The 23,767-nt window shown below is 43.4% G+C and overlaps 1 protein-coding gene across 11 annotated transcripts in view; it reads left to right on the forward strand.

The window, feature by feature from the left end:
- Positions 1–23,407, forward strand: part of FOXN2 (forkhead box N2) — a 96,843-nt gene extending 73,436 nt beyond the window's left edge. For 10 of the 11 annotated variants that reach the window (XM_052682272.1, XM_052682263.1, XM_052682290.1 and 7 more), the window contains 5 exons: positions 5,002–5,552; positions 8,921–9,045; positions 12,870–12,934; positions 18,264–18,332; positions 18,772–23,407. In XM_052682272.1, the coding sequence (XP_052538232.1) occupies positions 5,002–5,552; positions 8,921–9,045; positions 12,870–12,934; positions 18,264–18,332; positions 18,772–19,289 (1,328 nt within the window). In that variant the 3' untranslated portion in view covers positions 19,290–23,407. The remainder of the gene's footprint in view (positions 1–5,001; positions 5,553–8,920; positions 9,046–12,869; positions 12,935–18,263; positions 18,333–18,771) is intronic. The other variant, XM_052682323.1, reaches the window with a different exon arrangement.
- The last annotated feature ends 360 nt before the right edge of the window (positions 23,408–23,767 follow it).

Below are 23,767 nucleotides of genomic sequence, written 5' to 3' on the forward strand. Positions count from 1 at the left end.
GTCATGGTTTGTGAGGCAGGAGGTGCTTGTGCCCCGTGTTGCTGGCGAGCATGGCAGCCTGGTCTGGAGACAAGGCATTGGTTGCCTGCCAGGTTGCTCAGATCTGCGACCAAGAGGTGGTTTTGTCCTCAGGAGACTGTGGTGCTTTAGTTGTCTTGGATACGTGACATCACGCGGCCTCGTAATCAAATATAGGCCGTTTGCAGTGCTGTGGGGATTTGAATCTGAGCCCCAGCCTGTGGTTGGTGCTGTGGGGGGAGCCTGAGACAAAGGAGAGCAGAGAAGGTTCAGTGCAGGGAAAGTGGTCCGGTGCTGGGCTCTGGATGCTTGCAGCCGTGCGGTTGTTGTACCTTCAGCACTTCCAGCTTTTTCTCCATGGGTTTTCACTAGCTGTGAGAGGAGCTCTGTTACATCTCCATTTGATGCACAAAACACTTGCCATTGGTCTTTTGCTGTGTGTGTGCTGGCTTAAAGGGTTGTTGCAAACGTGAGTGAGTGGTGGCAGCCATGCGTGTACTTCTTGTCCCGTTCTAATGATAGAGTATATGCATTGATGTATTTAAGTCAGGACAATCCCTGGTGTAGATGCAGCTCCCATAAATGCAAGCAAATACAAAAAAATCAATAGAACAGTTTGACACCAGTATAGCTGCTGGTATACAAAAGCACGTATGGATGTTTTAAATACTGTCCCAGAGCCTGTGTACGTGGGTACAGACCTGTGTGCTGACTGCACAAATACTTCACTGCTGTAACTGAGGCTGCACACCCTGAGAATATGGTGACAGAGCTGCCCTCATGTGATGGCAGTGTGATACCATTAAAAACCTCCTGGATTAAAGCCATGTGCTGCTCCTTAGACACTGCATGCATGGTCTATTTTTAACTTTTGAGAGAAATTACTACGCTGTTAGCAGGTTCCAGGTCTTCCCAAATAGCTATTGAGGTCACTTGGTTGCTTGGCTGGTCCTGCAGAAACAAGTGGTCGTGTTTGGAGAAGGTTGTTGCAACCTGGGGCATCGCGGGTGCTTTATGGCAGCTTTCATCTCGGGCTGCCGTGCACTGAGCTGGAAAGTGAAGAAGAGTTAAGTAGCAGCCCTGCCCACACAATGCTATGCAGAAAAGGTTGGTTGGTTTGTTTAACAAAAGGCTGAATGCTTTTTCTCTGGTTGGAAGTCGAGCCATGCGTTGCCTGTTGCAGTTACAGAGTTAAAACAATGACTGTGCGTTGTTACCTGCGATGCTGCTGGTTCAGGGAGGGCTCCGTGTCACATAGGGAAGCTGGAGTCTGCTGGATCTGAGACTGTTAGCAAAACTGTGCCTTGTGTTAGGCACTTGGTAAAAGAGCAGAAAGCTGTCCCAAGGGGAGTGTTTGGAAGATTTCCTCTGTCTCACCTGCTTGGTGAAGCTCTGGCATGTTGGAGGTGTTATGGGGCAGGATTTTATGCTTGGACACAAGAATGGGAGAGGAAAGGGGAACAGGAGGTAAGAGGAATTGAGTTGTGTCAGCTTGCCTGGGGATCACACAATAAATGCTGTGGCAGCAGTACTGTGACTTTGCTTAAGGCCATAACATGTTGTGGTTTGTATGAGTACATGCACGTGCTGTATGCCAGAAATTAAAGAACTTTTGTTTTTGTAACACTCACAAATATTCATTTCTGTGGTAAAGAACATAGCAGGGCTCAGTGTCTTTCATCAGAATGAAGTAATAGCTGCAATATATATATGTATGGAGATGTACAGACCTGGCATAACCACAGAGTAATGTGCTACACTGAGTATCTTTCAGCCCCCAAAGATTTTCACAAACTGAGTTCTTTAGTGAGTTCAAAAGAAGACTGCAAAAGCAACCACCATTTTTTTTTTTTAATAGAAATGTTGATTTATTTATTATTTTTTTTTTCTTCTCTCTTATGATAAATAAATTTATGCCCTGTCTCTCCAGAATAGCAGCAATCTCAAACCAGGTGATGCTGTGCTTCCAGGTGGAAGCAGAATCCAGGTCTGAAGTGGAGCATTAACACCATGAATGAACACCGGGAGTGCAGAGCCATGCAGAGGAATGTCCTCTGTGTTTAGAAGAGACAGGTTTTCCTTGAACTTGGCATTGGGCTTGCCAAGGATTTTCCAGCTGAATACATTGCTCAGAAAAGAAATGGGCAACCTCCCTGCTTGTTCTGTGTGCAAACTGCAGTGGTGGGTAGAGGCTGCAGGTGCCAGTGCTCAGCCTCCAGGTTTGCTACAAGCACTCAGTCTGTATGTGCGTGGCTAAAATTTTGTCTCTGGTACGTAATATGATCTCACATCAGCTAGCAACTCATTGGATTCTGATGAACTGGTGATTATTGAGTGGTGTGGAGTGGTTTATTCAGCAACAGCACCGTGTGCAGTGTCTCGTGACACTGAACATCTTCCTGGTATGTTGGAGCTTCTGTCCTGCATGAATACATCTACAGCCTTCTCCATTGCAGTACTTTGTTTTTGAGGTGCTCATTGAAGATAGATGCTTGAGTTGGCTGGGGTTTGCATGTGTGATGCCTTTAGTATTTCTGCATTCTGTTGCAAGTGCTGATGTTGATGGCAGCACGTTGCATTACTGTGAAGCAGACTCAGTGTGCACTGCTTCATGTTTTCAGAGATGCAGTCGAAGTGTTATTCCTGCATTTGGAAGCCTGGAGGTTCTAGCACTGCTGGCAGGGCTGGGGCTGTCACCATGGGAATAGGAGTGAGTTTCTGAGTATTTGGTTCTCCAACTGGAGAGACTGGGAAGTGGCCTCTCCTGTTTTGTATTGGTACTGCTAATTCAGCTTGGTTGGGAGCATGGTAGAGAGCAAGTCCTACTGGCTGCCTCTGACCTTGTTTGCATCAACCTTCCCAGCTGACAGCAGAGAGAAACGTGAGGAAAAACACTGAGGTCCAATTGTATACAGTTCTGTCACAGCATCTGCTCTGCGGGGCTTCTTCCATGCTGTTTGCTGGACTGCTGTCCTGTGATACTCCCCCAGGATCAATCCTGTCCCCAAAGCTCTTCCTGCTCCCAGCAGCAGTCATACAATGCTTACATTTAAGGCCACCTTTGAAGACTGCAGTAGTTAGGGAACTGATTTTCCTCTCCACCAATATTGATCAGACCATAATAGTCTAATAATGGCCTTTATAACCTTCTAAAAAGTATGTAACTTCTGCAGATGTGTTTGTGTAGAAGATGTATAAAGTGGTAAACAAGAACTATGGAGGATCACAGAATCACACACAGAATCACAGAATCACCCGGGTTGGAAGGGACCTCAAGGATCATGTAGTTCCAACCCCCCTGCCTAGCAGGGCCACCAAACGTACACATATTACTTTCTGTAATGCATCTACTCAGAAAAACATGGCATATCATCATTTTATATTTATATGTTATTATATGTATTAACATTAAATAATATATGCTAATGTACTATAAATATATTGTTTGCAAAGAATTGTATGTCGAATATTAATTATCAACAATATAAATGGCTCTGTTTTAAAGCCAACATTCATCAGCTGCCAGTGTAAATCTGCTCTGATAGTTTGGAGAAGTAATTTGTAGGCATAGCAGAATTACTTTTGACCAGCTATGTGAGCGGTTTGCTTTCCTTTGATTTAGTTAATGGCTGAGCCAATAGTTAATCATGCCTGTCCTTGCACATAGATTGAAAATTTGGGGACGATTTCCAGTACTGGTGCAGGTAAGTACTGCTTTTGTTTGCTGGAGAAGGTGGAGAAATTGGTCCACTGTGTGCTGGGCAGATTGCATGTGTGAGTCCGGGTGTTCAGCTGCTCCAGGTTGCACGATCCTTTGAGAAGAGGGGACTGGGATTTACAAGGGGAGCTTTGCAAGAGTTGGCAGGAAAAAGTACAAGTAGATGAAGAGAAGAAATTGCTTGATGCGTTGTCTGGGGAAGGAGTGAATTCTGTGTAACCTGATAATTTCTGTCTAAAATCTTAGTAGCAGTAGACTTCATTTAAATGGTTTGCTCTTATACAAAGGTGGAGCAGGTCCTTGTTCCTGCTGTCTCTGCAGAGACACGAGTGTACTAAGCCATGTGTTCATAGCAAATACTACAAAAACTGCTCCAAAAAAAGCCATCCAGTAACTTGTATCACACTGTCTGATGAGATAACCATCCTCATCTGTTGTCTGGTTTACAATTGAGCCATTGCAGTAGGTGCTAGAGCATGAAACCAGAATGATAGCTTGTGTACAGGGACAGGGAAGTCAATCAGATTTTTATGGATTTTACTTCTTACAGTTCATGTGATCAACAGCTTTGCTGGTGGACTTGCATCTGGAGTGGATAGCCTTGCATTTATAGCAAGCTACATCTGTAAAGTGGTTTTGTTGGGCTGTGCTTCTGACACAGCTATGTTGGCCAAAGTTTAGGTGCAGCGAGGCTCTAATGTGACTACATCAGCAGAAAAGGCAGCTGCTCAGCTCACAGTTCGCTGGCTGGCCTGCTTCAACCTCCCCAGTGGGAGGGAGTGCTTGTGACTTGCAGGGGGTTGTAAAGGCTCCATTTGCACCAAGACCATGAATTCACTTTACGCTATTTAAGTTTTGTGACTTATTTTTCCCTCTTTAGGAACCAAAAGCAAACACTTCTAAATAGGATTAATTTACGATACGATGAGTATCATTAAAGACTTAATGTGAGAAGAGTGTGTTTTAGGTCCTACCTGATGAAGTCTTTTTCAGATGTTGATGTCATCTCTATTATTTCTGTGTCTCAATTGACTTTTCAAGAGAAGTAGAGCAATTTCCACTTGTTTACTGTGTGCTGTAGCCATAGGGAAGTTAAAAGGCCATTATGAGGTTACTGGAGGAGCTGTGCTGGGCCTGGCTCTCCTCGGTGACAACAGTACGTGGATGGTACAGTGTCATGGTCCCCTGGAGCTTCTTTGGCTTGGCATGCTGCCACTCAATATGATTTTGAAGTTTTGCATTGATTTCTGTCTCCTTTGTTGCAGACCAATCAAACCAAATGGGTCCAGTCACTGGAATGACTCCGGATAAGAAAGCTAAAACTCCAGGAGCAGAAAAAGCTGCAGGTCTAAGACAGTCACACAGGATGGGAAGCCTGCCTGATGCAGGAGATGCTGGGAGGCCTAAGGCCACTGTAGTGGACAGTGATTCAGCAGACGATGAGCTCACAAACTTGAACTGGCTGCATGAAAGTACTAATCTTCTAACAAACTTCAGCCTTGGAAGTGAGGGTCTTCCAATTGTTAGCCCTTTATATGACATTGAGGGTGACAGCGTGCCATCCTTCTCACCCTCCTGCTACCAGAATCCAGAAAAAAAATCTTCTACTTCCAAGCCTCCTTATTCTTTCAGCCTCCTCATCTATATGGCTATTGAGCATTCTCCCAACAAGAGCCTCCCAGTCAAAGAAATCTACAGCTGGATCCTGGAACGCTTCCCCTATTTCGCCACAGCACCAACAGGATGGAAGAACTCTGTGCGACACAACCTCTCCTTGAATAAATGTTTCCGGAAGGTGGAGCGAAGCCATGGCAAGGTGAGGTCATGGGGAGGGAGTTAAATAAGCTTTGTAATTCACAAGGGAATTAAGAAGACCCTGTTGTTCTCAAGGGCTTCTTCCCCTCGCCATGTGTGAAGCAGTTGTGTGTTGAAATCCTTTAACACGTTATTCACAACTGTTGGTATTTTGGAAATGCCACTTCTGACAAGTGTTTAAGTGCCTTAATTGATCCTGTGTTTGTGTTTAATACTCAGCTGGTTAGAGCCACCTGCAATACATTCCTTACGAACCATATTGTAAAGGGCTTTATTTCCACTTAGAATTTTGCTAGGCTGTAGTACTCAGCCAAAGATATTAGACATCTATTTCAGGATGTCTTGTGGAGCGATTCTTTGTTTTCTGGTGTGTGTGCTCTGTTTTGTTTTTCTTCTAATGGAACTAATTTGAGGGCAATTATTTAAGTTTTTGCCAATGCTAATTTTCGGAACAGTGTCACGTGTAGGGTTTGGAATTGGCAAAGGACATCCTCATGGCTAGGAAGGATATATCATTAGGGAACCCGTTACAGGTGACTGTTGTTGGAGCTCTGCCCCTCTAGGTGACTTTGGCAGCCTGGCAGGTGACACTGCAGTTTGTACTTACAGTGAGTGTGTTGCTGTGTGCCATGGCAGTAGGGGTGATGTTGCTGTTGGTGTGAGGTGCCAAGCTGGGGAGCCTGAGGACACTTATTGTCCCCTTCCCACCTCCACACCTTTCTGAAGATGCACATGTACTCTGCCAGCAGGAATGAAAGTAACTGGGAGACACATGTGCTGTAGAACACAAGGCATCACAGTGGTAGGGAATCTTATCAGGAAAAAAATGGGTCAAACTAACTGAAAGTTGCCTTGAATATAAAACTGACCTTTCACTTGTGGTCTCTTGGCACAGCTCTAGCATTCAAAAGACCTTCTTAATTCCTGCATTTAATGTATTGTAGTTTTTTAACCTCTGCAATAACAGTATTGTTATAACTCTGCATGTTTCTATGAAAAAGCCTTCTCGAGACAAGCTGCGTGTAAAGATCCACTTCTTAAAGTCAAGGATACTTCTGTATAGATGGCTTACTGGCTCAAATGATTTTATTGCTGACTTCCATCCTCCCTCTCTCATTTCCCATTGTGTTTCTCAAAGAGTCTGCTCCGGCTTCCAAAACAAAGTGAAACAACACTTGCCCTCACCCCAAAGTCAGTAAACAAAACCTGAAACCACGTGGTTGGACTTCAGCACAAGTGGTAGCAGGCTTGTTATCAGAAGTCCACGTAGTGCGTGTCTGGCATCTCGATGGAGATGGAGGTCCTTGCTGTGCAGCCTGGAGTTCAGCAGATGTCAGGAAGAGCTGGGTTGTACTGCAGGACTGGATGCTGGTTCTCAGTGTGCCTACTTTAAATGAGTGGGCACCTTTGGGAGAAGAGATGTGAAGCTCAAAAGAGTGAGGGTAGGGAAGTCTTGGAAACTGGTCTACAGCTTGCTGCTTTGTGGATCTGCATGTTACAGCTCATCTGCTCCAGATCTGGAAGCCTCATGGTGTGCATGGGAGTTGCACCAAATGTCTTGGCATAAGGGCAGCAGGAACTGCCCACTCCTTTCCTTCCTTAGCGAATCCACTGAGTTCTGAGTAGGTGAAGAGAAGTCAAAGGTTGCATTCATGTAAATGTATTCTGTTTTTTTGTTGTTTTTCTGGTTTTTGTTTTTTTTCCCTGTAAGCAGGGAAGGTGGTAGAGTCGATATGGAAAGTTGTATGGTTAAAGGGCAGCAAGCAAGGGATGTGGGGCTCTGGGTTGCAGCCTGTTTGGTTCACCAGGGACGTGTTTCTGTTCTTCTGTGAGCCCTCTCACAGTGCAGTGGAGCAGTGGCAGTATGTATGGCCTTGGGCTTTGTAGGAGGGGGGAATGAAAATTTCTTCCTCTGCCCTTACTGACAGTTATTTGAAAACTGTGTGCTTTTGCATGCTGGCAGTTACATAATTTAGTGAGGTGAAGAGTGATGAAGGGCAAGTAACTGCTTTGAGATGTCAGGCAACTGCTCTTTGCTAAACTATTCCATGGCTGTGGGCTTGGGGGTTTTTAATATTTATTTTTTATTAACTGCCACCAGCGGGAGTCAAGTTGTGAGGAGGCAGGACTGCATCCTTACCAAGCATCGCTGGCCTTCTGAAAACTTTATGGGATTTCCACCTGCATTTTTGCTTCCTGTAGAAGCATGGCACTGACTTGACAACTGTGGGCTTTCTTCTTGCTATTTTTGTTAAGCAGTAGCTCCAAGTGCAGTGGTGGACTAGAAGCAGTTTTACAGGCACTGGGTCATCTTTTTTGCTGAATGTCTGCTTTGAGGGTAAATAGTGGTGCACAGCTATATGTTTTCATACTAACCCAGAAGTAGAAGTGCTTGCCTAAGGTAATAGATAAAGTAGTGCAGAGCGGTGGGTTGAGATCCCAGAACTTTGTGAATGGAAGAGCCTCAAGGCTCTGAAAGGAAACAAAAGCCAGGTTTTGGCCTCTTATGGGGGACAACCAGTGAGCCACTGTGCAGGCCAGGGCAAGTGCTGAGCTCCAGGAGAGATGCAGAAATTGATGAGAGCATTAGTCTGGTGCAGAGAAGGTGGATGGAGCCAGCTGAGAGGATCCCCCTGTTACTGGCCAGCCTGCTACAGCCTCCTGTCAGCCATCACGGAGCAGGGGTTATCTGCTTCATTAAGGGTAAGCTTGTTGATACCTATCATGTGCTTCTCAGGCTGTGCTCGTTTTTAGCACAAAGAGATTGATGTAAGAAAGCTTTAGGTTAAAAAAATAAATAACTGAGAGATGCTGTGAGACATCTGTATGAAGGACTGTGGCTTCAACTAAAATTACAGAGCAGTACCTCTCTTGATTTTTCAGGCAGAAACTCTCCCTGATTTGATTCCCTTTCACCATTGATTAATAGCAAAATATTTCCACTCTTTCTGAGAAGTCCAGTGACTAATGTAGGACCTCAAACTTGTATGGCTTATGAGTCTTTTGAAGTCATGGAGTATCCATCTGTAAAATTGCATTCCACTTCATCACCGGGTGAAGATGGCCTGGTGGCCTCCGTGGGCATGCAGGAGGTATTCCACCAAACTTTGAGGTTTGCTTTGAGACTTTTCTCTGTGCCTTGACAGGACCACTTCCATCTTCTAATAGTTTCACCCATTTTAGTTGGAGCGCATTGTTTTCTTGCATGTGCCGCTAGCTCTGCGGTACTGCAGGAGTGGAGGGTAACAGAGGAGGTACACATCCCTCATCCCATAGAACTGTAGTCCTATCCAGGTGCTGAGCCAGCCCTCCCTTCTGCTGTGTGCGTTACCAATTCTGTAGCATCTTTTTTGTACTTCTTTTTTGCAGGTGAATGGAAAAGGTTCCTTGTGGTGTGTCGATCCAGAATATAAGCCTAATCTCGTTCAAGCACTGAAAAAGCAGCCATTTCCTTCAGCACTTGCATTCTACACTCCACCGGCATCACCACCAAGGTAGGTGAATCTTCTCATGCAAGTGCAACATGCAGTTATGTTCACCCACCTACCACAGGAAATACCTGAGCAGTTGTGGATGACTGACTTCTACTAGGAGAAGAATTTGAGTGGGACTTTGGTGAGCTGTGCAGACAGGCCAGGAAGACTGGCTAGACAGGACCAGAGAGGTGCTGTCACAAGTGAGAAAGAGGTCACGAGCTCAGGCTTCCCAGATAGTAGATCTGGGGTCGCTAATGATCTGAAGAAGTGCTTTCTCTTAAATATTCTCTCTTCTTTCTTCTACCTCTTTCTTTTTTTTCCCTTTCTTATTGTGTCTTGCTAGGGGTCCTGGCTGGAATAACCCAGGCGAGCAATTAGTGCTGAGGCTTATGCTGCCTTTGTTGTGGGGCTTTGCAGACAGCCACTGCTTTTCTCACTGGTTTCCAAGAGGTGACATGAGGCTGGGCTGATGGGGTGCTCATGAGAGCCATTTCTTTGGAGAGCAGGCAGAGGCCCTAACTGCAGCAAAATCCTGCTTTGAGCACAGGTCACCTGGACCATCTGGGACGTATCTGGTGATGCTCCCTGGAAAGGGAGCATGTGTTCTCATAAATCACTGCATTTGGATATAAAATATATATATCATATGCTGCTGTTAAGAACAGTCAACTTCTCTATGGTCTGAAATGCCTGGAAAAGCTGGTCTAAGAGAGGAGCATTTTTCTCTGAGGCTGTTAGAAACATTTTGTGGTGGGGATGAGAAGAACAGTCTTTCCCACTAGCAGATTCCACCTCAGAGGACGCTCAGTGAGGCTTCCTCATCTGATACATTTTAAGATTAGGCAATAAATTTTGGAGAGTTGCAAGTAAACATCATAGTGTGTTCCTGGTACAGGAAGAGGAGCATCAGTCAGAGTGAGCACTTAGAGGTGGCACAGAGAGTAGGAGGATGGAAAGTAGCTAGGAATGCACAGCTGCTGATGGGATCAGGAGTTATGTAGGCATGTGGCTGGTTTATCTAGATTGGCGAACAATTGGGGTGAGATAAGAGGTAATTATGATGTCTGTACATTGCCCTATGCCTTGCCTTACTGCAAGGAGTTTCCTTAACAACCAGGAGGAACTGGGATTGCAGACACAATCTGTGAAACCGATACTGAATATTTAGCAGAACTTTCTAAGAGTCTCACAGGACACTGACCTTGGGATCCCACACCCTGTGCGAGCTGTAGCTGTAGGAGTGGTGCAGATGAAACAGGACCTCAGGGTGTTGTCTGTGTGCCAAAGGGGCAGGGAAGGAGTCTGACCTGGGCCAGGGCAGGTTCTTCAGAGCCTTGTCCAGTTATGTTTTTCAGTTTCTCCAAGTTCTTCAAGTCAGTCTGATGATACAAGCCTTAACGTGATTAATTTTGTTTGTATAAATACAGTGCAGTCAAGTTAGGTGTAGGGAAGTATTCTGAAGTGCCTGCAGGACCAAGATTCAGTTTGAAGCTGCTGGTTTTGGTAACTGGTTGCCTTCATTGAAGGATTAGTGACACTTGCCAGCAGTTGCAATTACAAGGAAATACAGGCAAGTGGCAAAACTCCCACTGCCTTCAAAATATGAAGAGTTTTATAGTGCTTGTATCTGTAAGAATAGTAAGATAGAAACAGCAGTTTAAGATGCTCAACTTCTCCCTAATTGTAGCTTTTTTAAAAATTACTACTAAAAATACATTTCTAAGACTTTCACTCATAGGTAGAAAAACATATGTATTTTTCTTCTCTCTTCAGTGCTTAAAAATTCTTGAATTGAGATTTAAATTGTGGCTTAATTCTGAGGAAGGGCCACAAGGCACTGCCCTGTGTGTAGAGGGAAAGAGTAAGCCCTGAGGTACTGCTGGGCAGAGCTGGACTGAACCATCCAAACTCAACTCCAGGGCGATACCTGAATTTTTCAGTGGATGGGCTTCTGTTTGTGATTTTTTTTTTTGACTGTGTTCACCTGTAACTCAGCAGCATTGTGAAATACAGTTTAAAGTGTCGCTTTGATCAGAAGCTTTCCAAAGCTGTAATTTGTGTCTAGCAAACTGAATTGTATTGTAGTAGGTGATGAGCATCAGAGATGCATTTTATTTCTGTGCAGGTTGTTCAGCAGGTTGGTGCAGGTTGCCTGGCTGCCTTCTGTTCCTAGCACCTGATTCTGGCAGTCTCCACAGCCCTCATCTCACAAATGCCTTGTGCATACGCATAGGCTGTCTTAATACTAAGCGTTCATTTACTGTGGGGAAGGTCTAAGTGCATCTTGAAGGATCTGGGCTTGAACGAAAAGATGAAGAAGTTCAGCATCTATTTGTGCACTTTACCTGGGAGTGACCCATGTTAGGTTGAGTCCATTGCTCACCCTGTGATTTTTTTCAATTCTGTTTTTGGATCTGTTCCCTTTGCACTCCATCGCCCCCACAAGAAAACATACCAGCAGCGAACTTGGCTTTTGTGTGTGTTTGCACTCAGCTATGCTGAATCTTTCTTCCTGTGCCTACTTCACTGGGAGATGCTAAATATTGCTGTCCTTTTCAGGAACTTTGGTTTCCAGTGCCAGGCAAGCTGCAGCACAGCAGGAACTCTTTATTTGTCTCAGATGATGCGTTTCAAGTCACCTTGCTTTTCAGTTTGTGCACCTTTCTCCTTGTCTTTAGCAGTCTGCACTGCACCAACCTTTGGAGCCGTCACCATTGACAAGCTGAGATTGGGCACGGTGGTGATGGCAAATCTGGGCAGCAGCAGCACTGAAGGGCATCCCCCATAGCAGCTGATGCAGGGTGGGAAAGGAGTTTGCAGCCACAGCAGCACGATTCAGCTTAAAGAGGGAATATTCTAGTTTTAAAAGGGTATTTTAATAATTTATGCAGTTGGTTTGGTTTTATTTAATGAACTAGACCAATAATTAAAAATCTATATGATTAAATACTTAGCAGCTTTGTGCTGGGGGGGAGGCAAGTGGAGAGGAGGAGATATCTTTGCTAGGCAGCTTTATTTTTAAGAACCAGTATAAGATGTAAACATGCCTTAATGATAAAATTATACCATGAATCTTGTGAGGTAGCTTTTATAGATTGGACTGGTCTCTTTATTGCCCAATTACTGTACAGGTAAAAGAAGTTTAAAAAATTTTATTGCTGTGATTCATGCCATTTTAAAAGTTGTGTATTGTTACTGTTCTATTTATTTGTTTGACAGTGCATTTGTAATGAAGGGAATAATTAGGGTTGGGTGTATAGCACAACTTGTATTCTGCAGTGTATTAAGTGGTACTTTGCCAGATGGAAGCTGCTAAGGTAATGCAAAATGCAGATGTCATCCACAGAGCAGCCCAGCTTCAGATGACTTGGGAATCAGCAGATTGCTCTTGTCCTTTCCCAGCTTTTTGCACAAAGCATCTTCTATTTTTGCTAATCTTTCATCATTTGCAAAAGAAACAAACACAACTGGTTCTTACCAGTGCTGCTTCTCCCAGATTCTGAGTGTCTCTGCATCAGGTACCATTTTGCTCACATGTAGTATTAAGCAAAGGTACATTTCAGTAAGTGAAGTCTGCATTGCCAGCAAGGCTTCTCCTCTGTGTGTGGTGTTTCCCAAATGATGATGATGCTTCACTGTGTTATATAAACAATGTGTAATAATCAATGTGTCCAGTACTCCACTGAGGCAATAGAAATTGCTGCCTGTTTGGTTTATCAGCCAAACTGTGGTGTCTTTTGGGTGTTCTAATTTTTCTATGATGATAATATTGTGTCTAATACACTTTGTATACATTATTTGGTTAATTGAGGTTTCGTTTGACTTGTTGAATTTCTTTCCAGTAGGTCATCTTCTCCTCACTACTTATCTTCAGTACTTAAACAGAATAATGGCCGATCTCTCAAAGGTAACTATGAATTTTCTTTCTTTCTGCTGTGCTGCTTTTGCTAGTCACAAGTGTATTCTAAACCTCAGGTGATTTGGATTTATTTTCTATATAGGCCTTTTCTGGAGGGTCTGCTAGGTTACAAAAGAACACAAAACTCATTTAATAGAATGCATGCTTATTATATTAGTGACATGTGTATTAAGCATAAATCCATAAGATTGGTTTCAAACTGTAAAAGAAGTCTTGTTATTTTCCAGCAAAGCATTTAGCAGACACATCAAATATGACCTACTTTAAGACTGAGTAGTTCTGTAGAAAACCAGTTTGGAAGCTCTGCATCTCTACACTGGGGACTGTCTGTCAGTTTGAGGTTTTTATTGGTTACCACAAAACTGAGACAGAAAGGCAGCAAATTTTTGTTGTGTGTGGCATATAGCCACAGTAGTGCCTAAAAGTTGGGTGTTTGGTATAGGTGGCTGGGCAGTAACTGCAAGGGAATGAGGAACGAGTCAGAAGAGTGCTGCACAGATGGCACTTCACCCATTTGCTAAAAAAATTAAGCACAAGTTGATATTGTTGCCAGTGTAGCTGTGTAGAAATATCTAAACTTGCTGATGAACAGAATAGATGTATGATATCTGTTTAGTTAAGGCATCACCTTAAAAAATGCAAAATGTTCCCTTTAGTCCTCAGAAGAAAAGAACAGAATGGGTTTAACAAACTGACTTGACACGTAGTTCTTGATTCCTCAGTACCTGTGCTGCTCTGTAACCAAGTTTATGCCTGTGTGTTTGCAACTGCACAAGTCATGCAGGAGGTATAGGAAGAAACCACAACAGTTGCACCCACAACTGCAAGAGTTTACGTTGTCTAGTTATTATTTTAACCACTGTCACCAAAGCTTGGGTCAGGAAGGCTGGATTGGACTGAGTTGTGCTGGGGATATGACTGTGGAAAGCAATCTGTCTGGATGGCTGGGCTCAGCAGAGTCATGCTGGATGGAACTCAAGCCATTTGGTGGCTAGTCACTACCAGCATTCCCCAGGGCTCTGGCTTGGAGCTAGTTTTGTTTAATATTTTTATCAGCAGTCCGGTTGAGGGGATTGAGTGTAGGCTCAAAGAAGAGCGCCCTGGCAAGCAGCCCAGCAGAAAGGGACCTGGGGATGCTGGTTAATGGTGGCTGAACGTGAGCCAGCAGTGTCCCCGGGTGGGCAAGAAGGCCAGTGGTTCCTGACCTGCATCAGGAATACCATGGCCAGCAGGACAAGGGAAGTGACCTTCGCTCTGAACTTAACTGGTGAGGCCTCACCTTAGAGTACTGTGTTCGGTTTGGACCTCTCACTATAAGACTCTGAGTTGCACATGCAGAAAAAAGCAACCAAGCAGGTGAGGGAACTGGAAAACAAAACGTGTGAGGAGTGGCTGAGGGAATTGGAGCAGTTTAGTCTGGAGAAGAGAAGGTTGAGGGGAGAGCTCATTGCCCTCTACACCTGCCTGAAAGGAGGTTGTGGCAAGATGGGGGTCAGTCTCTTCTCTCAAGTGGCAAGTGATAGGATTGAGGCAATGGCCTCAAGTTGTGCCAGGGGAGGTTTAGGTTGAACAGTAGAAATAATTTCTTTGCCTAAAGGATAGTTTTTACCTAAAGGATAGTCAAGCACTGGAACAGGCTGCCCAAGTAAAGTGCTGGAGTCCCTGTCTGTGGAGGTGTTTAACAGATGTGAGGACGTGGCATGAAGGCACATAGTTTAGTGATGGGACTCAGTAGGTTAGGCTGATGGTTGGGCTTGGTGATTTTGAAGATTTTCTCCAAGCTAAATGGATCCTATGATGATTCTATGATCTCTTCTGGCCATAGCTAGAACTCCATAGTACAATCCATTTCCCCATCTACCACATTAAGTGCAGGTGACTGCAGATGTCTGAAGGATGTTCCATGACATGCCCACCCCTCTTGGTTGCCTGTGCAGTAGGCAGCACTAGGACTTGAGGTGATGTAGCATTGTTCAGTACAGTCTTTCTTGGCAGCTGCAGAATTGCACCCCTTGTCACAGCCACACCAGCAGCAGCATGCAAGCTAAGTAGGGGATGTCCATGTAGCCACTTTTGCAGCACAGACAAAACCAAAGGAGGCTGCTCCTAAGAAGGAATGAGTTGTTTTTTAGTGTGGACACCTGCAGATGAAGGTGCCTTGCTGAAGCTTTGGGAGGAGCAGCTTCCTGCTGAAATATGGTTTGAAGCAGAACTCAGGGCTGTGTGTAATTTACATCTGTAACTAGCTGGTGTGCTCACCTCTGCATCCCGTGGGTTGTTTTACTGTTTATTTTCAGGGAATTCTTGCTGAATACAGTGTTGCTGTCTTCCTGATATCCTCTTCCTCAGCCCACTGGTATCTACCTACTCTTATAGATTTTAAAGGTTTGAGGAGTTGGCCATGCTTTCACTTTCCATGAGGAAGAACAGCACACCAGAATAAGATTTAAAAAAAAAAAAAAAAAAAAAAAGTGAATTTAAGATGGAAATCTGTTTTTCACTGATAGACAAATGCAAATAGAAGTAGCAACAGCTGCTGGGCAGGAGATGATTACTTCATTTTCCCATATGTGCTTGTACAGTTTTCCTTGTTTTACAACACTGTATTGCTCCTTCGCACCAGAAAGGAGCTAGGCAGCATACTGGGATATCACCATGTTTCTTTAGAAGCAGGTCTTGTACCTCACTAATAAAGATAAATCCACTGATGGTTTGTCCTCATCAAAATAAAGTGCTGGGAGGTGAATCGTGCTCAAATGTTAAACAGCTGATTCCAAGAAAAAGTGTGCGTTGGTTAATTTGTTGTTGTGTTGTTGTTAGAGCTCTTTCAGAAGGATAATAAAATGCCATCAACAAAGCAGGGCTGCAGCAACAGGACGCCCAGCTCTGCTGAGGTGAGAGGCTGCTTTTAGTCTTCAGCCACAAACCAGAAGCACTGCTTGGGCAGCAGAGCCAAGGCTTTAAAGGCAGAGCCTGTCCCACAGGTGATAGTGACCACATTGATGTAGGGGTTCTGGCTGTGCTTTGGTGGTAAGGAAGCACCCTGTTCTGCTGCAGAGCTGGTGGATGTCCCCTGCTTGCTTTCATGCAGTACTGAAGGAGGAATGTGTTTGCTTGGGCAGACCTAGGATGCTCAGGGCTCTGCACAGTGTACAAGAGGTCTCTCTCAGTGATTTTGCTGGTGAGTCCGAAGACAGATTTGAGAAATAATTGCTTAAGCAGAACAATTGCTAGGGAAGCCAGGACATTATAATGGTGACAAAGAACACTGGTAATTCTTCAAGATGAATGAAGTTGCTGCACAACTCCCTTCTTTTTCTTTGGGGATGCTAGCATGCAGAATGTATAGTGCAGTCAGCGTGACCAGGGAGGTGATTGACCCTCTGTATTCAGCTCTGGTGAGACCACACCACAAGCATTGTGTTTGGTCTTGGGCCCCTCACTACAAAGAAGGCCCTGAGGCCCTGGAGTGTCCTCAAAAAAGGGCAACAAAACCATGAAGGGTCTGGAGCACAAGTCTGATGGGGGCGCAGCTGAGGGAACTGGGAGTGTTCAGTCTGGGGAGCAGGATGCTCAGGGGAAACCTTACCACTCTCTACAACTGTCTGAAAGAAGATTGTGGCAAGGCTGGGATCAGCCTCTGCTCCCAGGAAACTAGTGAGAGATGATGGCCTTGAATTGTGCCAGGGAAGTTTTGGGTTGGATATTAGGAAACACTTTTTCTCCGAAAGAGCAGTGATGCAGTGGCACAGGCTGCTCAAAGAGGTGGTGAAGTCAAAGTCCCTGGAGGTGTTCAAGAACTGTGGGGATGTGGCAATGAGGAATAGGGATTGGTGAGCATGGTGAGAGTGGGTTGGGGTTGGATGTGATGATCTTAGAGATCTTTTCCAGCCTTAATAATTCTGTGATTCAGAAACACCACTTGCAGGTTGTAGTGTTTCATTAGTGCCTCCCATTACTTGTCAGTGTGTCAGGGTGGTGTTTCTGTACCAACACTGTTTGTTGGAAGGAGTCTGATGGCAGGCAAGGAGTCAGACTATCTCATTTTCTGATTATGGAAAGCGAAAGAAAGTAACTGTTTACGATTTTACTTCTTTTTGTCAGTTGCACCATAAATGGTGAATTATGACTTGGCAGTTCAGTTGCTCCGTTACTGCTAAATCAGAGATAAAAACATCTTGCAAGTGCAGTGGAACATGACCTTTAAGTATATTGATTTAAAAATGATAGAAAATAATGGGGAAGGTGTATGTCTTACAACCTGTGTTGGAAGCAGCAGCTCATTCACTTTCTGTGTTAATAAAAGCCAACATGGTGTTCTTCAAATTTCCCATTGAGTGGAGTGAGGCTATCAAAAGCTGTGTAGGGTAAGGAAATCAAATTGGCAATTCTGCAGTCTCCCCCCCAAAATTCAGTCCCACTGAAGTTTGGTAACACAGCTAATGCACATAGTGGGAGTGGGGGAAGGACTGCAAATGGGATTGCTGATGTTTCACTTCAGCAGCAGCTGAGCAGGATGCAGAGACCACTTAATGCTGGCACTTTCCAGGATGTTGTCTTCCAGCCCCACTTCTCTGCTTGTAATCCATTCAGTGCAGCAAAGGACAGCATCTTACAAGTAGTTTGTCACCATAACTAAATCACTGCTGTTCATCTGAATCTTTTTCAATTGCCTGTTTCTTATGCATATCTCTATATATTCTAGATGGAGCAGTTCTGTTCTTTTTCCCTTTTTGTCTTCTCTATTTGCTCCATTTTACATGTTTGTAGTGTGAAAAATCCTGTGAAGAGGGCACTTTGTGCTGAGGTAATAGGAAGCAGAAAATGTGTGCTGAATTAGTGCTGTGTTTAACAGCATTCTCCAGTCTTGTGGGTTCATTCAGAGGATGAGGGTATGAAGCTGACTAGGTGCCCTGTTTTGCCATACGCGTTATCTTTCTTTATCAACAAGTGGCTTTTGTTTGTAATATCATCATCTTGAGCATCTGATTAATGTTGCTGTTTCTTGGCTTCAGATGTGGTTATGTGAATTCAGTTAAGTAAGAATTCAGCAAGAGTTTAGCATTAGTAGAGTTATACTTGAGATACATGGCCGTTCTGTAGCCACATTGCTCATACAGTGCCCCTCTGGATCACTGTGCCTTAATTTTTTTTTACCATATTAGAATCGTGCTGGGTCTGAATCCTGACACATTTTTTTGTTGTTCTTCATAGTAGACCAATGTCTGCAGATATATTTTTGTTTTTCATGTGTTCTAAAGACCTAATTTTGTCAGTCCTTCCCAAGTTGTAACATTTTGCTGCTTTTCCTTTGCAGAATCTGATATTGATGCTGCTACTGCGATGATGCTGTTGAATACTTCAATTGAACAAGGGATGCTAGACTGTAAGCATAAGCCATTTTACTGGTTTTTCCTTTACCTTGTGGCTAAATGTTTTCTTTAAAGTGGTGGATCTCACCAGTAGTAAGAAGAGTCAAGAAGCAAATCTGTTTTATCATTCTTTCTGCTAGCGTTAGAGAACCACCTTCTCTTTTTTCCTTTTTTTTTTTTTTTGTGCAAAGTTCTTCCCTTGCCCTTTCTGTACTAGATGCTAACAAGATGCTCTTAACTACTTCTCTGTGTCTCCATCTTTTATCTGTGATTAGCTGAAGACCATTGTCTTCTGTGGACGGCAGGAAATGTGCACAAGAAATTGTAGCTCTCTGCTAGTGTTAGCTTCCAGCTTATTCTCTGCACTCAGCAGCCAAAGCATGGGTTTTTTCACAAGTGATTGAGTTTATGCTTACTGAATATATGCTTACCGATGGAATTAATTTTTAATAGGTGAGAAACCTCAGTCTCTGAAGACACCTAAGAAGAGGAGTTACGGCAGTGCGTTTAATCCTTCCAGTTCCATAAACTTGCAAGAAAATGATTCTGCAGCCACCAATATTGATCCGAAGGAGGATCATAATTACAGTGCTAGCAGTTTGGGCTCGCAGCGTTGTGCATCTAGGTCCAGTGTGTCTTCCTTGTCCTCTGTCGATGAGGTGTATGAATTTATCTCCAAGAACAGCCATGCTGGAAGTGATGGCAGTGAAGGATTTCACAGTGAAGTGGATACAGACGTTGACTATGAAGACGATCCTCTTGGAGACAGTGGCTATGCATCACAACCTTGTGTAGATACCTCTGAGAAAAGTCAGCCTAGCAACAAAGCGCTGAAGGAGTTGTGTCAAGAAATTGATGAGGAGCTGAAAGAAGCAGCGGGGTCCCTGCTCCACCTTGCTGGCATCCAAACGTGCTTGGGTTCCTTAATAAGTACTGCAAAGACCCACAGTCACAAGCAAAGGAAAAAATAGTATGTTTGTCAATGTTGAATATATACATATATTTTTTTTAATTGTGGCAATACTCTTCTACTTTTACCCTTCACAAGGGAGATCAAAGCCATAAGAGGACTCATTGCTTTTTTATTTTTGGCACTAACTGTAATTTAGCCATTTATTTTTAAATCACTGCCTAAAAAGGAAAAAAAAAAAAAAAATCAGATTAGAAGAGATGCATGACTTGTGAAAACCTGAAAGCATACTTCTTAATGATCACTTTTTTTCCTTCTTTTTTTCCTTTTTTTTTTTAATAGTTTTTTTGATTTTTTTCCAGAGTTATTTGCTCAGATGCATGTTATGGGTCATGTTGACATCTCTGCTGGCCTCATCTGCAGATGTGAATTTTGCCCTGTCTAAGGGCTCTGACTTCCATGTAAAGATTTAGAAAGGAGGAGAAAAAAGAAAAGGAAAGAAAGAAGGAAAAAAAGAAATGTTCTGGCCTGAATTACCTCCTCCCATGTGCTCCTCTCTGCTCTTCTAACTGCTCTTCAGTGGAAATGCTGCAGAGGTAGCTCCCAGTGGCTGCAGTTTTCAGCCCATCCAGTACGGCGTCTGACAATTGCACCACTGCAGGAGGTGCTCTCAGCAAGCTGTAGGTAGGGGTAGAGGGAAGGAGTACAGCCCTCCCAGGCAGAGAGGACAAGGGGCAGCTGAGATGGGTGCCACCCTCTGCTTTATTTTTCTTTCCTGCTTGTACCCTCACTGCCAGCCTGCTGTCTGCAGGTCAGGTTCCTGAACCTGTTGGTTGTTTTGTTGTTGTTGTTTTTTCCATCTTAAGACATAATGTCCTGGGGGGCAGAGGCTAGGGATCATTTTGTTACAGATGTGCACACATCTTGGGTGTAGCCTACAGTGAAAGCTGCTTTCCAAGCTTGATGTCCTCTTATCACTGCCACTGTTGAACATGTAGTAGAATCGTACAACTGTGGAATATCTTGAGGTGGAAGGGAAAAATAGGGATCACTGAGTCCAACTCCAGGCTCCACGTACCACCACCCGATAATCAGACCACGTGTCTGAGAGCATGAGCAGAAGTTCTGCTGCTGTCCCACTGCCACATCTGCTGCCTTGCTCCCCAGTGGAAGAGATGGACTCAGAATAAAGAACAGCAGCTCGTGCTGTTAAATTGGAAGTAAGGTAGAGGTTTTAGGTGGTTCGGTCATGAATGACCGCTGACAAGAGAAATTTCACCCCCAACCTGAAACAAAGCCAAATAGCTTCCTTTTGAATTACTGAACACAGAAAAGCAATTTGTGTTTTTTGGCTGTCCGTACTCTGTTTCCCAGATCAGCGTGCCTTCTGTTCTGTGAATCCTTTAGACCTGCCACATACAGTGCATCTAACAAGCAAGGCGAGCCTTTGCCCCTTGGATGTCTGTAGTAGCTCTCTGTTTTGGGAAGGAATTCCTTCACAATTCATTTTTGCAATAAAAGAATCTGTAGAGTTCCCACACATCATTTGGCCAAAAAAAAAAAATTAATAAAAATTAGTATTACGGTGAATTTCTTCCTCTTTAATTTATATAAGTGATGGTTTCTGATCTTTTATTGATTTGTTGTTTTATTTTTTAAAGAAGAAAGGTTTTCTGCCCAAAAATGGGTACTCAGTGCTGTTAGAGTGGGTTTTAACTGTGCTGTAACAATAAGGATGCCTTATGTATGTTTCAGAATCTTAGACAGTATAAGCGGTCATCTTTCGTGTTTCTGAAGGGCAGTGTGATGTGCCATAAAGTTTTCAGCTGACACGTTGTTGTTTCCAGCAGTTCTTGGGCAAAGCTGAGTAAGAATTAGAAGTAGGAAACCAGCATCCACTGTTTCGGTGGTTGAAAACGGTGCTGGGTTCAGCCAAAAGGTAACCATCCTTAGTGGAATGAATGCTTTTCTGGCTCTTTGGAGGCCTTTTAGAGATCAGTGTTTTTTCTTATTTGTCAACCTTTTCATGAGTACTGCCATAAACGTCTCTACTTTAAATATGAATACAGCCATGCTGCTGAGGGTCTGTTGCTCTAAGGGCCTGGTTCAGTGCCTCTTAAAGACAATAGTGGTGCTCCCACTGATTTCATGGCTGTAGGATCAAGCCTGAAATATCTGAGGTTCTTTTGTAGCATGTTTTGGAATTCAAAGCCAATTTTCTTTTTAAAGCACAAACACTAGAAAATGTCTTTTTTTTTTTTTTTTTTTTCCCCAATCACTTCTGTTTTAAGAATGAATTGTTTTATTTCTTGAAAGGGAAGAACTCTGCTGCATTCCTACTTCGTGTTAACACCCATTAGTCTACACCTGTAACAGGACAACGTTTGTACAGATGCGTATGTCTTCTGGATATCACAAGTGGTGCATTAGGCAATTAGATCTGATATTGGATGTTACTAATGAATAGCGGGGAGAAATTGGCTATTTGAAAGAAAGTTACAGATAAATGCAGTGGTTCTTAGGATTTTTGGAAGTGCAGATGTGAATGCTCAGCGGAATTACTTTTTGCTCATAGTTTGCTTTGGCGTTTTGACTGAATACTGCAAAGGGCAGAGTCTGCATCAATGCAGAAAGTGAGGATTCACCTACAGAGAGATGCTGTTAGCAGTCAGGAGTTTTGCTCGGTGCCGTGACGTCAGTGGGGTGCTGCTGAAGAAGGGTGCCATACGGCTCATGCTGGAGTTGGTTGCAACTCTTCTCTGGCTTCCAAGGACAGCCAGATCAATGTCTGGTCACTTGGGAAAACGTGCCAATATCAGCTCCATGGCTGGTTTTGATTCTGAGCTTCTTTTGGCCTTGGATAAAACCTGAGGGGGTTAATACTTAACTAGGAGCATGGCTGTGCCATGGCTCACCCTGAAGCAGGTGATGGTGTGGGACTGGGAAGCTACCAGTGCATTTAATGACCACATGCAACAAGCAATAAACCTGTGCTGGTGAGCAGCTAACAGTGAAAGCTGCATCCATCCTCACAGCTTTCAGCAGGAGAGAACTGAAGGTCAGAATAGTTGCGGTTCCTTTCGCTTCCATAGCTAGAATGGAGTTTGGGTTTGTTTGCCACCTGAGTTAAAGACCCTGGTGTATATAGTATAAATGGAGTATAATTAAAAGTTATTTTGACTGTTGGTGGGTTGGTTTTCTTTAGTGACATATGTAAAATGTTCATGCCAATGGTTGACTCAAATATACTTTAACAGCAGTTAAAAGGCAACAGAAGTATTAATGAACCACCTTCATTCCTTTAAACACAGTGGAGAAGTGCACAGGACTGGTGTGGAAGGGAGGCTGCTCTGCTTTTGGGTAAATTGTGATGTGGATGCTGTACAAACCTGTGCTGGTCTTTCAGACCCAGATACTAAATTATTGCTTTTGTGAAACTTGCCTCAAATGTTTCAAAATCCAATTTTAAAATGGAGGTTGCCTAGTTTGCAGCTTCTCATTAGGCTGAAAAGGAAAAGCTTTGGTTAAAGCAAACTACGCTCACACGTGTTGATAACGGTGTAGTCAAAATATTTATTGGAAGGAAGACATAGAATATTTTAAATGTTGCACCTGCCATTCTATCTAAAAGCACATTCTTCACAACTAACTGCCAGTGCCATTACCAAGTCTGTTTTATAAGTGTACATTTCTTCAAACTAAAAAGTGCATAATTAAAAGTATTATGTTGCTGCCATATAGTGATATAAAACATTTTATAATTGCCAATTCATTGTAACTATTATTTATTTAAAAGTGAATTGTAAGAATGCTTTCTGATCAAATGAACCAGAGTTGTTTTTAAAATGTTCCCTCTTGCTTGTTTCTGATGTAGCATAAGCAGCGTCCTTGGGTTTGGTTAGGATAATTTTGCCTGTAGGTGACCAATTCTAACCCTCTTTCCTCCACTTTAGTCCTTTACCCGTTTTAAAGAATATTTACAGAAGTTTAGTTTTTTGTATGCTAATCTCTGTTAATTAAAATGTTTATAAAGTTTATTTTTACCAAAGAGATGCAATTCATTATGACAAAATATTGCAGAATAAACTTTGTTTTATAACATTTGTGACTTTTCTGCCCACATTTTTCATTCAGATGATCAAAGGGGCTTTTATAAAATAAATGGCATTGCAAAACAAAGTGCTGCGTTCTCTCTTTATCTACAGGTGGTGGTATCAGTCCCAAAGGGTGCTTGGAGTCCCCTGCTTTCCTTTAAATCTGCTCCACAAGAGTGGGTTGGATTGGAAAAAAAAGCCAAAAGCAAATGTAATTGGCTGTAGGTCTCTGCTTGGTTAAGAATGTTGCATGCACGTGGAAGTAATCTGTATGGTAACACATAGGAGGATCTGTTTGCAGGCAAGTTCATCCATAACCGGCTGTAATATTTGAAGTATATTTGATTAATGCTGGAACTTAATGAAACTCAAGGAATGTTCTGACGTTTTGGAGACTGCTGGAATGCTACTGCACATCTTCTGTCCTTGTGTGAGACATCTCACC

The sequence above is a fragment of the Tympanuchus pallidicinctus genome, unplaced genomic scaffold (genome assembly GCF_026119805.1).
Source record: "Tympanuchus pallidicinctus isolate F22 unplaced genomic scaffold, pur_lepc_1.0 scaffold1, whole genome shotgun sequence".
Lineage (NCBI taxonomy): Eukaryota > Metazoa > Chordata > Aves > Galliformes > Phasianidae > Tympanuchus > Tympanuchus pallidicinctus.